A 12,089-nucleotide genomic window follows, 5' to 3' on the forward strand; every position below is an offset into this window, starting at 1 on the left:
GCAACTGACTTCTGGACTTTAAGGAGATTTAAAGGGATGGTTTCAGGTAACAAATGCTTTTTGAAAAATCAGTGTTGAGTTGGCAGATAAGCCACTTAGAAAAGAGGTGATAATTTGAAGATTTGGCTATTAAATACTCAGCTGGCTCTACACGCCAGGTAGTGCCTGATGCTTTTGTATTTGATAGAGAAGGAAGAAGAGGTACCTGCTGTGCCAGGGCTTCTGCGTGCAGGAGGGCATTGATGGAGGGCACGCTGCTGTCCTCGTAACTTGATCTGCGGGTGCTGATTCGGTCCCGTTCATTTTGTACAGCTGCAAGAGAGGATTTTGGCTGAGCTGCAGGTCGTTCATGGCAATGCACACTGAAAACTAGCACAGACTTTTGGCGTTCCCCTTCCTTAGCTGCAGTTTCCCAGCTTCCCTGCCAGGCAGGGTGGAGGTGCAGCTGTGTCTGGTTTGGGACGGATGCCAGCGAGAGCTGACTGCATTTAGTGGATCTGATTTCTTATTTGCTTTATTAGACTTTCTAGGGATGGGGATTATTCAGAACCCAAACACCTGTAGAGTTCAGTGGGGAAAATTTCCTGGGAAAGGATCTGAGTTTTTTGATTTCATGATATGGGGTTTGAAATGGTGGCCATGCTCATGTATGCAGCCCAAAGCTGATGTGTGAAATGAAGGAGTATCTGCGAGGTTTCCTTGCCCACATGACTCCTGTGAGCTCCATTCAGAAAAGCTGTTGCACTGGGTAGGTGTAGTTGGAAAACTTCTTTCTCAACTACAATAAGGAAGTGCAGAACTGCTCCTGCTTATCCATCCAGAGCAAAAGAGCTCTCTCATACCTTATTGTAAAAGCATCCCAGGACAGGTTTGACCCCAGTGTGCCTCCCTGTTTGGTCTAGTCTTGAGGGCTTTGAGGGGGAGGATTTGCCTCTGTCTGTCACGAGGCCTGGGCTGGCCGTAACTCACCCTGGCCACGCCACTCAAAGCCATCTGCTCAAATAAGCTATTGATCCATGGCAGGGGAAACAGCACAGTCCCTGCCTTGGGCTGGTGGCTCTCTGGATTGATAAGTTCTCAATGTATAAATCCACCTGATAAAAAGCAATAATGAGGCTGGGCCAGGAGAAAAGCCCTGCAGTCAGCGGCTGTAAATAGGAGCTCTCAAGGTTATGCTGCTTGTTATCAGTAGCAGGCCCCCGAGTTCAGTCATGCCACGATGTTTTCCAAATGTTTGCTCAGTATTAGCTGGTCATGCACCTAATGTAACTTCTATTGAATATTAACAGACAACAGCACAGCTCTGGGCAGGGGATGAGCTGCATGGAGAGGAGGATTCCTATATTCTTCAGGAAAAGTCAAGAAAAGTTGTTTGTGATCCCTCATCTCCTTTTACAGGGAATAAATGTTCCTGCTCAGAAGTCTTCCTGCAGCCACCAACGTACCACTGGTACTTCCCTGTTGTCTTCAAGGAGCCTTTTACTCCAAAGTTTCTCCTTGAGGTGGTGTGAACTGGGAGGAGCATGGGGTTTAATTTCCCTGCATGGAATAACAGGGCCAAATGCCTCCCAGTTGTCCCTTTGCAGACATGAGTGGGGTGAGCTCTGTGGGATGCCTCTGCCCCTGGCAGTTTGTCCCTCCACTAACAGAAGCACTATCAAGGCCACCAGGTTCTCCTGCCCCTTCTCAAAACGGGGCTAAACAAGGGGAGAATCCTGCCAATGGGATCTGTAAGGGCTGCAGAGACAGGGGAGGTAGGGGAGCTGAGGGGTGAGCATGGGCCATGCAGGGATAGCTCTACTCTTTTCGAACAGTTAAATAGCAAAAATGCTCCACTTTACTCTAGATCCTTTCTGGCTGAAACTAAACTAAACTCACTGCCTCTCTGCAGAGGGTCAGCAAGAACCTATATATCTATCAGGAAAAAAAGGTGTAAAATGTCAGTGTGACTTTTGCTGGACTCACCTAGCCAGCTGTGGGTTTTGTGGCCACTCTGGGATAACAGCACTTGGAGCAGTTTTACCAAAGTATTTCCAAATTGCCAGGCCTTCTTTGAAGTTTCTGCTCCTCAGTGATGTGGAGGAGCATTCCCAAACCCCTCCAATGGACTGGCAGTGTAGGAGCCCAGGTGTTGTGTGTGAGCAAGAATGAGCTGAAGAGCCCTGGGTGAGATTTGTGTGCACAAGCACGGGCAGTTCTGAGACACAGGCATGGACCCTCCCTAAATCCCCTGTGCCGGGGGTCAGGATCTGTGCCCAGGAGAGAACAGTGCAGGGAACACAGGGCTCAGGTGGCTGGGCAAGTGTGCACCTGGCAGGGACCAGCCTTGGCTGCAAGGGCTGCCTCAAACATACACAGGCAGCGTGAGGGACTGCTGCTGGGGGAAGGCAGAGCCACCCACCTTCCTTCTTCATTCCTGCTCGGAAGCACTTCTTAAGCCTGCAGTACCGGCACTGGTTTCTTTTGTCTTTGTCTACCACACACTGCCTGTTAAACCTGGGAAGGAAGAAAGAAAGAAAGAAAAGTGTGAGGACCAGCAAGACGGAGCCTGAAGGCAGGACAAGACAGAGCCCTAAGCTCCAAGACATGCTCAGAGAAGGTTCCCAGGGGCTCACCCTGAGAAAGGAGCCCCAGTCTGTGATTTTTCCACTCTTGCTTTAGCCTGTGGTTTCTTTTTTTGCACCGAAATCTCAGCTCTCCCCTCTGCCTCTGGATGGTCAATAAGGACAGACTAGAACTGAGTCACATGCAGGAGCTCAGGCTTCTGGTCCTGCTCGTTAACCATTAGGGACAGGATGTTTATAGTGGACTAGCAAACCCCAGGGAAGTTAAAAGTGGGATCTAGGAGGGTCAGAACCAACTTGGAAGCTGCTGTTGTAAGTTAGATCCCAGTAGAATGGAAGGAAGAATGCCTTTATTGTGAATTTTAAAAAGAGGTAGAAGGTTATAGTAGCCCATTTTTGAAGTTAAGAAGTTGGTGTAAGTCCCTGCATCTCTCCAGGGCTGTGTCTGGGATTCTCAGAGGTTGTTTCTGACCTCTGGACAGCATTGCTGCTCTGCAAACTGCTCTGCTGCCACTTGCACTTCAGAGAGGACTTGGGAAGGAACCAGCTCCTTCCCTCCAGGCTTGTGTCACCAAATCCCCTGCACGTGGTGGGGAAAACTGATCTCCCATGTGTGTAACTCACAAGCCTGGTGGCCACTTGCAGCGTGAAGTTCACTTGCAAATTTGCTTTAATTTACAGCAGATTCATCCAATTTGCAGAGTAAAGACAAAGGAGTACAAAGCTGGAGAAGGGCTCCCAGCCATGCTGAATTCTGTAGTTTTTGAAAAGGCTTCCTTCTACTGTGCTATTTTAAGTCCCCAAGCTATGATTTGCCCAAATAGATGCCTGAAAGCAGCTCTTAAAATATTCCTGTAGTGCATATAAAAGCCTCAGCTCCCAAAGAACTGGGCACCTTGGCTTTTCTGATGGAGTTGTGGGGAGGGGGCTCCCTGGGCAGCCACCTTAAATAACCCTGGGGTGCAAATGATGGTGTGCTTCACAGGCACTCATAAACCTGGGGCTTCCTTCTGTCACTCAGGTTTTAGAGTCATGTTGCTCTTCATGCTCTCCAAGCGGCTGTCAGGCCATCAGGAGTGACTGACTCAAAAAGCCCAAGGGATTTAGACACTGAACTGAGGATTCTTCAGTTTCCTTTGTGATTTCTACATGTGAGTTGCTCAAAGCCAGCAGCAGGCAGGTCACAGCTGCTGATGGCACAGGGGAGCCATGGGCTACCCCCAGTGGCACGAGGTGCAGTGCATGAATTTCAGGAGCAACACAAGTGCCTCATCCTCAGAAAAGTGCATGTTATGCTGCCCCTCATGGTGCTCCCCGGGTGTTCTTGTGTCATGTGACAGGCAGTGACAGCATTGTAGCTGGATGGCAGGCACACATCCATCTGGTGATGGAGAAGGATTGCCCCCAGGGAGAGCAAGGTTTGTGCTGCACTGAGTAGTGAGGTGCTAAGCCCCTGAAATGAGGCTTCTCCCCTGGCATCTTGCTGCTTGCTGGCCACATCCATGGTTCACCATACACATTTGTAAGAACGTGTGCTTGGCCCCTAAAGGATGGGGCAAGACCTCCCAGGGTCCTTCCCCAGGGATCAGTGGAGGGCAGTCCCAAAGTCAGGGCACTCACTGACCCCTCCCAGCTGAGGGCTTAGCTCAGGGAAAGTGGAGGAGGATGCAGGGAGGATGAAGAGGATGAAGGGCCGTGCTGCTGCACTTTGAGGGCTTTGCCATTGAGCTGTGAGGGGCTGTCCTGTCCGAGCCACGGGTCTCTGTGCCCACTGTCCTCACCTGCAGGAGTACATGTGGTTCTTCCTGACGCTCCTCCTGAAGAAGCCTTTGCAGCCATCGCAGCTGGAGGCCCCGTAGTGCTTCCCGGTGGCGCGGTCCCCACAGATGGCACACAGCGTGCTCACCCCAATGCTGCTGGAGCTGCTGAGGTTGGCTGCTTCTGACGGAGACGTGTCTGCTTGGGGAAGGACACAGCAAGAAGAAGACAGTGAGACAGCCAGCCAACGTTTGCTAACTCAGCTACCAGTCGGATTCTCTTGGAGAAACCAAGCAGCTGCAGGCTGGCTGTGTGGAAGGGGTCAGTCAGAGAGGTGTGTAAGGAGAGAGTGTGTAAGCTCTCAGTGTTTAACTGATTGCATTTTGGGTGCACTAAAACTCCCTGTATTCCATGGTGAGACCCCTCTTCCCAAAGGCCTGGCTGCAGCAATGCCTTCAGATAAAGTGGAAGCCCATTTGCAGGAGTCACAGGGCAGAGCCAAAATTCCTCGGGGATTTGCAGACACTTTGGGCTGCAGTAGTGTGGCCAGAGAAAAAGCTGATGCAGAGTTAAAGCAGAGGTATTACAGCTCAGGGTAAGCCGCTGATTTGTTAGGGAGGTGTTTGTGTTATAGCACTGAAAGAGCCCAAGACAGCCCTGAGCAGATGAGGTGAACAGTTCCCTTGTCCAGACATGGAGCTCCAGCCTGCACAGCCCTTCTTTGGGAAAACAAGACTTTAGGTAAATAGCAAACTCAAATGACTTCAGCTGGAAAACTCATGTGGGCAAAGACTACCCATGCAAGGAAGGACTGATTAAAGAAAAAAGGTGTCACTCTGGCATGGAGAAGGCTGTAGGCTGGGTATCTTCCAGAGTCTGGTAGGATCACAGTGGAAATAGATTTGTCTTGCGGTCCTTGCAGACCAAGGGGGACTGGGGCTTGCAGGACTTTTTTGGAGGATAGGGAATTGCCGCAGCCTCTGGAGGAAAGGACATCTGAAAGGCTAAAAACCATACAAGGGCTACACTAAACCCCTCCAGCAAGCCAAACAAACCTCAAGGCTGAAGGGATCAGCCCTTAATTCAGTTGATCTAATTGTCCCCTCCCCTGTATGTCTTTCTGTGTCAGCACAGGCACATCCCCCTCCCTGAGTGAAAATGCCAGTCACAAATCATACCCAGGATCTACAAAGCCATAGAAACCTGCTGGGACTTTTAATGTTTGAGTCTATTGGCCCCTGATTTCTGGGTTTTTGTAGGGACTCAGTTAAGGTTCACCCTGGAAGGACCACAGCAGTTCCCACCTGGCACCCAGCAGAAGGGCTGGTCCCAGCTGGGCTCCCCATGGTAGCCCAGCTGTAGTGCTGTGGGGGGCCAAGGCAAGTCTGGCTGGGGCAGGGCTGCATTTTTAGCTTCTATTTTGCAGAGAAAGGGGAATTTCAGCAGGTGCTGCACATCCTGCTCTTGCCACCGCTCAGCAGGAGTAACTGGCACAGGACCAGCAGTGAGCCAGCACAGGGATTCTTGAGCCTTCCCTACCTCTGGCAGCATCTTTCATTTCCCTGCCTGCTTTCTGTCTTTCCAATTCCTCGTGTCGCTCCTGTATTTCTTTGTGAGTCTCTTTGCTGCCTCTCTGTGTCCCTGCCTGGCACACCCTGTCACGCAGCTCCAGCAGCACCAGTGCAAAGCTCCTGTCTCCACTCCCAGAGCTCTGAGCTTTCCCAAGGCTGTCCTGGCTGTCTCTTGTTCCTGTGAGCAGCTTGAAAAGAACCTTCCTCCATGCATATCCTGAGGGCTCAGCTAAATGCAGCTCACTCCAGAAGGAAAGTCAAATTCTCAGTTCCAGCTAAACATAGGACTTAGATGTGAGAGGAAGAGCTGATCTGCCTGTAATCCCATTACTTGTATATCTGTGGCAGCCCAGATAAATCCCTTTTTAGCAATCTATCAGGCTGTAATCAGATGAACACAGAGCAGGAAAAACTGGCACTCTTATCAAAGAAATTGCAACATCTCAGTCTAATAGTCAACAACAATGAAATTATTGCCTAATGGATAATTTTCCAATTAAGTTTATTCTGCCAAATATGTGCCAAAAATGTGGGCTCTGGCTGCTACAATCAAGTGGTTGGAGTTAAGGTAAATGGAAGAAAGAAAAAAATGCTACTTTGAGACCTCACAGCTGAGCCCTGTGTTAGGACAGGAGCTGCTCAAGAGGTCCCTGAGCCTGTCTGAGCACAGGATGCATTTTGCCTGTGAGAGGCAAACTTGGTCCCTGCTGATCAGCAGCCCTGGGGCTGAGCTGCAGAGCTGTGGCAGGCAGTGGCTGGGCTCTGGGCAGTCCTTTGCCAGAAAAAGCGGCACAGGTTCTGCAGGTGGAGGTCCTGCGGGAGGTGTGTCCTCCAGGGCAGCTGCTGCAGTGCCAAAACAGCCCTGCAGGCAAGGGCTGTGCCTGGCCTGGAGCTGGGCCCAGGAGGAGAGGAGTTGGTGCTGCCTGCCCCAGCTGACTCATCCACCTCGGGAGTGTCACAGCACACTGGATCTTGTCACAGGAAATTATCCTGTCCCTCTGCTCCATGGAGCCCTGGGCCTGGGGCGGGCAAATCACAGCCCCTTGTGCAGATGCTTGCTGGATGGGAGAGGGGCACGGGGAGGGAGCAGGGCCTGAGCTTGTCCCAGAGTGTCCAGATGGATATCAGTAGAGCCAAAGGGGGTGACTTTTGGCCCTAAGGCACCTGAAGGGGTAGGACCAGCCCCCAGGAGTGGAGAAGGGGCTGGGACCCAGAGTGGTGGGGGGTTACTGCACAGCAGAGCCACTTTGGCATCACAGTGTTCCATCCCTGACAGAGCAGAGCCATAACCCAGGGAAGACCCACACAGGCTGTGATGGAAGAGTCCACAGAGCCAGCACAGCCCTTCTGGGACAGAGGTGCCCAGCAGACCTGGGCTGGAAGGAAAGGGCTCAGAGGGCCACTTTCTGTGGCTTCGTTTAGTCATTAACCTCATATTTAGGGAGACTTTAGGGGGGACTTAGAGAGGAATCTCTTGTTATCTCTGAGCATTTAATCACCAAGATCCTTTGGTCCTCAAATGGGTGGGCCAGCATTGTGAATTCTGGAGGGTTAGGTGTGATGCTACCCTCCTGAAGGGATGGGACCATTTGTCTATCCTCTCAAGGTCCCCTTGTCCCTCTTACTGGGGGCTGAGGCAGGAAAGGACGTGCCACCCCACACCCCAGAGCTGCACTGGGGAAGGGCTGTGGCTCACAGCAGCTGCAGTGGCAGTGCCTAAATCACTTCTGACAGTGATTTTTACCCTTCCCAGGTGCTAAATGCCTTTCTGCTCTAGGGACTGGCTCTTAGCTCTGGAGACACAGGGTCAGTTGTCTGTCTGAACCATCAACAGCACTTCACGCAGAAACTTTTGTCTGGGAGACCCCCACCAGTTCAGCTCCATCCCCATTGCCTGGGCTCAATGTCTGGAGAGAACCTCTCATTCCAGCCAGCTCCTGGTGTGTGCCTGCTGCCAGGGGCTCTGGGCTGCGGGACACCATCCCACCTGTACCAAACACAGCTCTGCTCTCTCCCCTCTATTTTCCCCTGGGGAAACAGACCCCCCCTCCCTCCCCCACCCAGGAGCTCCCCATCTGACACCCCTTCCCTCCCCAGGAACATTTCTGTGGCCACCCCAGGGACTTCTCCTCCTGCAGCCCCCAGCTCATCCTACCCAGCAGAGGGGAGAAGGTGGAGGAGACTCACCATTGCCCATAGCCAGCACCTGCATGTTCTCAAACTCCAGGGTGGTGTATGCCGGGTCTAGCGCTGCGCTGTAATCTGCCATCTCCATGTCTATGAGGGCTTTGGAAAGGCGCATTATCCTCGGCAAACACGGGCCAGATTGTACCGATTCCCTTGTCCCAGGCTATTGGCCCTCCTGCCTCCCTCTGCCTTCACTGCGTCCCCTACCTGTTGTCTTTTAATTCAGATATTTCTCTGAAAGGATTTGCTGAGCCGCAAGGCCTATACTCCCAGAGGGGTGGAGGCAGGAGGCAGGGGGTTAATCTTTAATCATCTCACCCATTGCCGAATACTGCTAAGCTTTTTTTTTTTTTTTTTTTTTTTTTTTTTTTGGTGGAGCAGCAGTGATTCTTGTTGACTGTTTATTATTGAATCTCAAGGCGTTTCTGATCCTGGCTCCTGGGTGCAGGCAGCACCACAGGAGCAGGCACTCGCCAAGGGCTATTGACCTTGATGCTGAGCTGCTGCTGTTGCTCTTAAATATACCTGGGGTGGAAAACTTGGAAAAAACCCTACCAAGAGTACAAGGTTCTTCGCCACTTCTGTCATTGTCTTCCTCTCCTCAGCACTGACTGCCTACACCCCTGTTTTTCCCTTCTCTTGCTCCCTCCATCCCTTCCACTCCTTCTCCTTTTCTCTCCCTCATGGTCAGAGAAGGTCAGCTTCTGCCTGGAAATTTACACGTTGCTATGTAAAGTGAAATGTATGACTCCTTTTACTTCCCTATAAACCAAGTTTTACAGGGGGCTGGATGCCCTATAAACAGATCCCATTCTGCAGCCATGCCCAAACAGCAAGCGGGGCTCAGGGGTGGCACAGACACCCTGGGAATGGCCAGGGTGGCTCCTGTCCCACAGCTGAAATCACTCTGTGCTGGACACCCCCAGCCTCGGGTACTGGCTGATCTGCTATAAAAGTTTCATGAGACAGGTTACAGCAGAGCAGCAGGAGCTTTCCCTCTGTGGGTGCACTGTCTGCTGTCAGCACCAGCAGCGGTTCTGTGCCTCGCCCAGACCTGGGCTCTGACCCCACTGGTGCTGGGCAGGGCAGCTAGAGCTGCCTGTGCTCTCCTCCCCGGCTGCCCTGTGGGACATCACTCCTCACTTCAGCCAGAACTGAGACTTTTCAGTGCAATTGCAAGATCATTGAGTGGGAATTTAATCGATCTCTGAATGGCACCAGCTCATGGTGCAAGAGAATCAGCAATTAATGATTTGGTATCAGTTTGTTCTGCATTGAAAACAGCCCCGTGGTTTCGCAACCAGCAGCAACTGAATCCACACGCTGCTGATCTGGGCTCCCAGTGCCTTGTGTTTGTTCTTCCCAGGCACCCCAATGCAGCCCCAACCCCACTGGCACCACAAGCTGCCCTGGCTACAGTGCCATCACTGCCACAGCATGAATCCAAGGTCTCTGGCTCCATACCAGTGCATGCCTTTGGGCAGTTGTGCTAGTGATGATTTTCTATTCACATTTTAGGAGCACACGGAATTGTTCAAGCAGCCCTTTGCCCCCCAAAACCATGACCTACATAGCACTTCTAAACAGCTCTTCTACCCTGAGGCTGCAGTTCTGCCGGAGTCAATCTGAGCACAGGGGAGAGCCCCTGCTTTCTCACTTGGCAATGGTGATAAATGATCCTTTGCTGCAGGGGAAACAGTCATTCTGTCAGTGCTCCTGAGGGACCGGCTAGAGCTCATGTGCTGTTGGCTCTTCCTTTAGGCAGATACAGTCCTCACCAAAAATTTGTTTTATGATGTGCAGACTGGGATGGAGATGCAAGAGTAGAGCATAGCCCCCTCCATAGCCTCATCCCAGGGACCTCAGTCTCAATCCTGGCCAGGCCAGGGTGATCCCTTTGATTAGATAAATGCTACAGACACCAGGTCAAATATGTGCAGGATTTGCCGCAGCGTCTAGTAAAATATCGTAAAAGCAGGACCTGTTCTGCTCTGCTCAGCAAAACAAACCTTTTGCTTCAATAGCCTGCTGAGCAAGGGGGCTGCAAAGGCCATTTACTTCCCAGGCAGGAAGGATTAGAAGGGCCAGGAATAGAAATCCGAGGGGCAGCGTGTGCAGGAGAGCGGCAGATAAGGAGCAGGGAAGTTTGGAGAGCATTAGGTGGCTCACGAGGCTGGGGCTGTCAATGGGACGTGGTGTTTTCCACCCAGGGCTGTTGTTTTCTCACTGCCAGTGTCCTCTGTGGGTCACCAGTTGTCCCTCCCAAATCCCTCATGTTGGTGTGGAGGTCGAGGGCCAGACCAGCCAAGGACACCACGCACTTCCTTTGCCCTGGAGATGGGCTCTGGTGGAAGCATTGGCTGCTTCCTGGGCACTCTTGCTGGAGATGATGTCTCCCCTGGTGTCTTCTGCCAGGGAAGTCCATGTTTCCCCCTGGCATCCTTGTGTGGTGAGTTTTGGGACAGCTTGCTTGTACAGGCTTGTACTGGCCAACAGGACCACAGCTCTGTAGCTGCTTTAGGTGGGAGATGTTCAAGTGAGCAACTGCTTGTGAGGCTGTTTCAAACACTTCTGGCTACAGAAGACGTTTTGCCATTTTTATTGCACACAGAGAGACAACTCATAGCTGGAAGACCCCCACTGATAGGTGAAGGTTCAGCTCCCAGATCTGCTCCTCTCTCCTGTCCTCGTTCTCTGTACGCTCCACCCACTGTTTTCTATGTCAGGACATGGTTGCAAAGGAGACCATGACAGCTCTGGGGTTTGACCTGTTCTGTGCCAAGTGATGATTTAATTTTTATCTGTTGAGCAGTAAATCCTTTCCCACACTGGCACATCATGGCACTAATTCTGCCTTATCTGTTTATTCCCGTCTGGCAAATTTATGCAAACCTAAAGGGGATTGCCTGAAAATTAGATCTGTGCTTCTCAATAGGTGAGGATCAGGAATGGAGTATTTAATAGGGCATTTTTGGAAAGGATGCTGTCACCTACTGTGCTTGCCAACTCTGCATGTCCAGCAGGTGAGCAGGCTCCTCTCAAGGGGCTCCTCCCTGGTGCTTCTTGAACAGGGTGTTGTAGGATCAGAAGATAATTTATGTTGGAAGGGACCTCAGAGTCTCTGCCAAGACTCCTGCCAACTGTGAGAGCAGCATGGGCTCCCTGCAGCTTTATCTAGTTGGGTCTTGAACACCTCCAAGGATGGAGAGCAGCCTCAGCAGCCAGCTGGTGCTTGACTGTCCTCATGGTTAGACACTGGCTGAACCTCTCTCCAGTTTTTATGCCCCTTGATCTCTAGCCATGCACCCTGGGAGGAGCCTGGGCCCATCTTTTTGATGCCCCTGTGTGTGTTATGCTTCTGCAGTTCCTGCTGGCCCATCTCTCCCTGCTGCCGCAGGACACAGCCCTGCCTGCCAGTGGATCAACCAGGCACCCCAGTCTGGGGTTGCCTGTAGACTTCCTGAGCATGGACCATGACCAGGGGCCCTCCTGCCCTTTGTTTTTCTCTCTCACAGCTCTGCACTCTTAAGAAGTGCCCGGCAGAAAAGCCAGTGCCCAGGGCCAGCAGGACCCCCCTCAGCTGTCATTGGCAATGCCATCGCTGGCCTGGCAGTGCTGACTCCAGAGCTCTGCTCCCTGTCACCCGCAGCTCCAAGGCCACTGTAGAGCTGGAATATTTCACATGGCCTTTTTTTTCCCCACATGCACACGAAGCAGGGCTCAGGTGTGAAACCTCCGCAGAGCAGCCAAGCCCTGAGTACGGTCAGGGCCCTGCTCGGCCCGACGCCATTTCACGAGCCAGCTGTGGGGAAGCAGGAAGCCCAGGTACAAGACAAAGAACAAAAGTCCCAGGGGAACGTCACCAGCGTAGTCATCTCCACACATGCAAAGGTCCCTTCTGCCTTTTTTTTTTTCCCCTTTGAAATTTCAAATTCCAGTTTGTGGACAAAGTCCTGCCTATCTGAGAATATAGATCTCCGACCACTGACCAAACTCCACTTCAAGCAGT

At 51.8% G+C, this 12,089-nt stretch overlaps 1 protein-coding gene across 3 annotated transcripts in view; it reads right to left on the reverse strand.

The window, feature by feature from the left end:
• Positions 1-12,089, reverse strand: part of HNF4A (hepatocyte nuclear factor 4 alpha) — a 35,301-nt gene that overhangs the window by 10,261 nt on the left and 12,951 nt on the right. For 2 of the 3 annotated variants that reach the window (XM_053993382.1, XM_053993383.1), the window contains exons 1-4: positions 8,081-8,258; positions 4,346-4,520; positions 2,402-2,496; positions 206-312 (exon numbers count right to left, since the gene is read on the reverse strand). In XM_053993382.1, the coding sequence (XP_053849357.1) occupies positions 206-312; positions 2,402-2,496; positions 4,346-4,520; positions 8,081-8,195 (492 nt within the window). In that variant the 5' untranslated portion in view covers positions 8,196-8,258. Of the gene's footprint in view, positions 1-205; positions 313-2,401; positions 2,497-4,345; positions 4,521-8,080; positions 8,259-12,089 lie in introns of those variants that run through there. The other variant, XM_053993384.1, reaches the window with a different exon arrangement.

Source organism: Vidua macroura, chromosome 17 (assembly GCF_024509145.1).
Source record: "Vidua macroura isolate BioBank_ID:100142 chromosome 17, ASM2450914v1, whole genome shotgun sequence".
Classification (NCBI taxonomy): domain Eukaryota; kingdom Metazoa; phylum Chordata; class Aves; order Passeriformes; family Viduidae; genus Vidua; species Vidua macroura.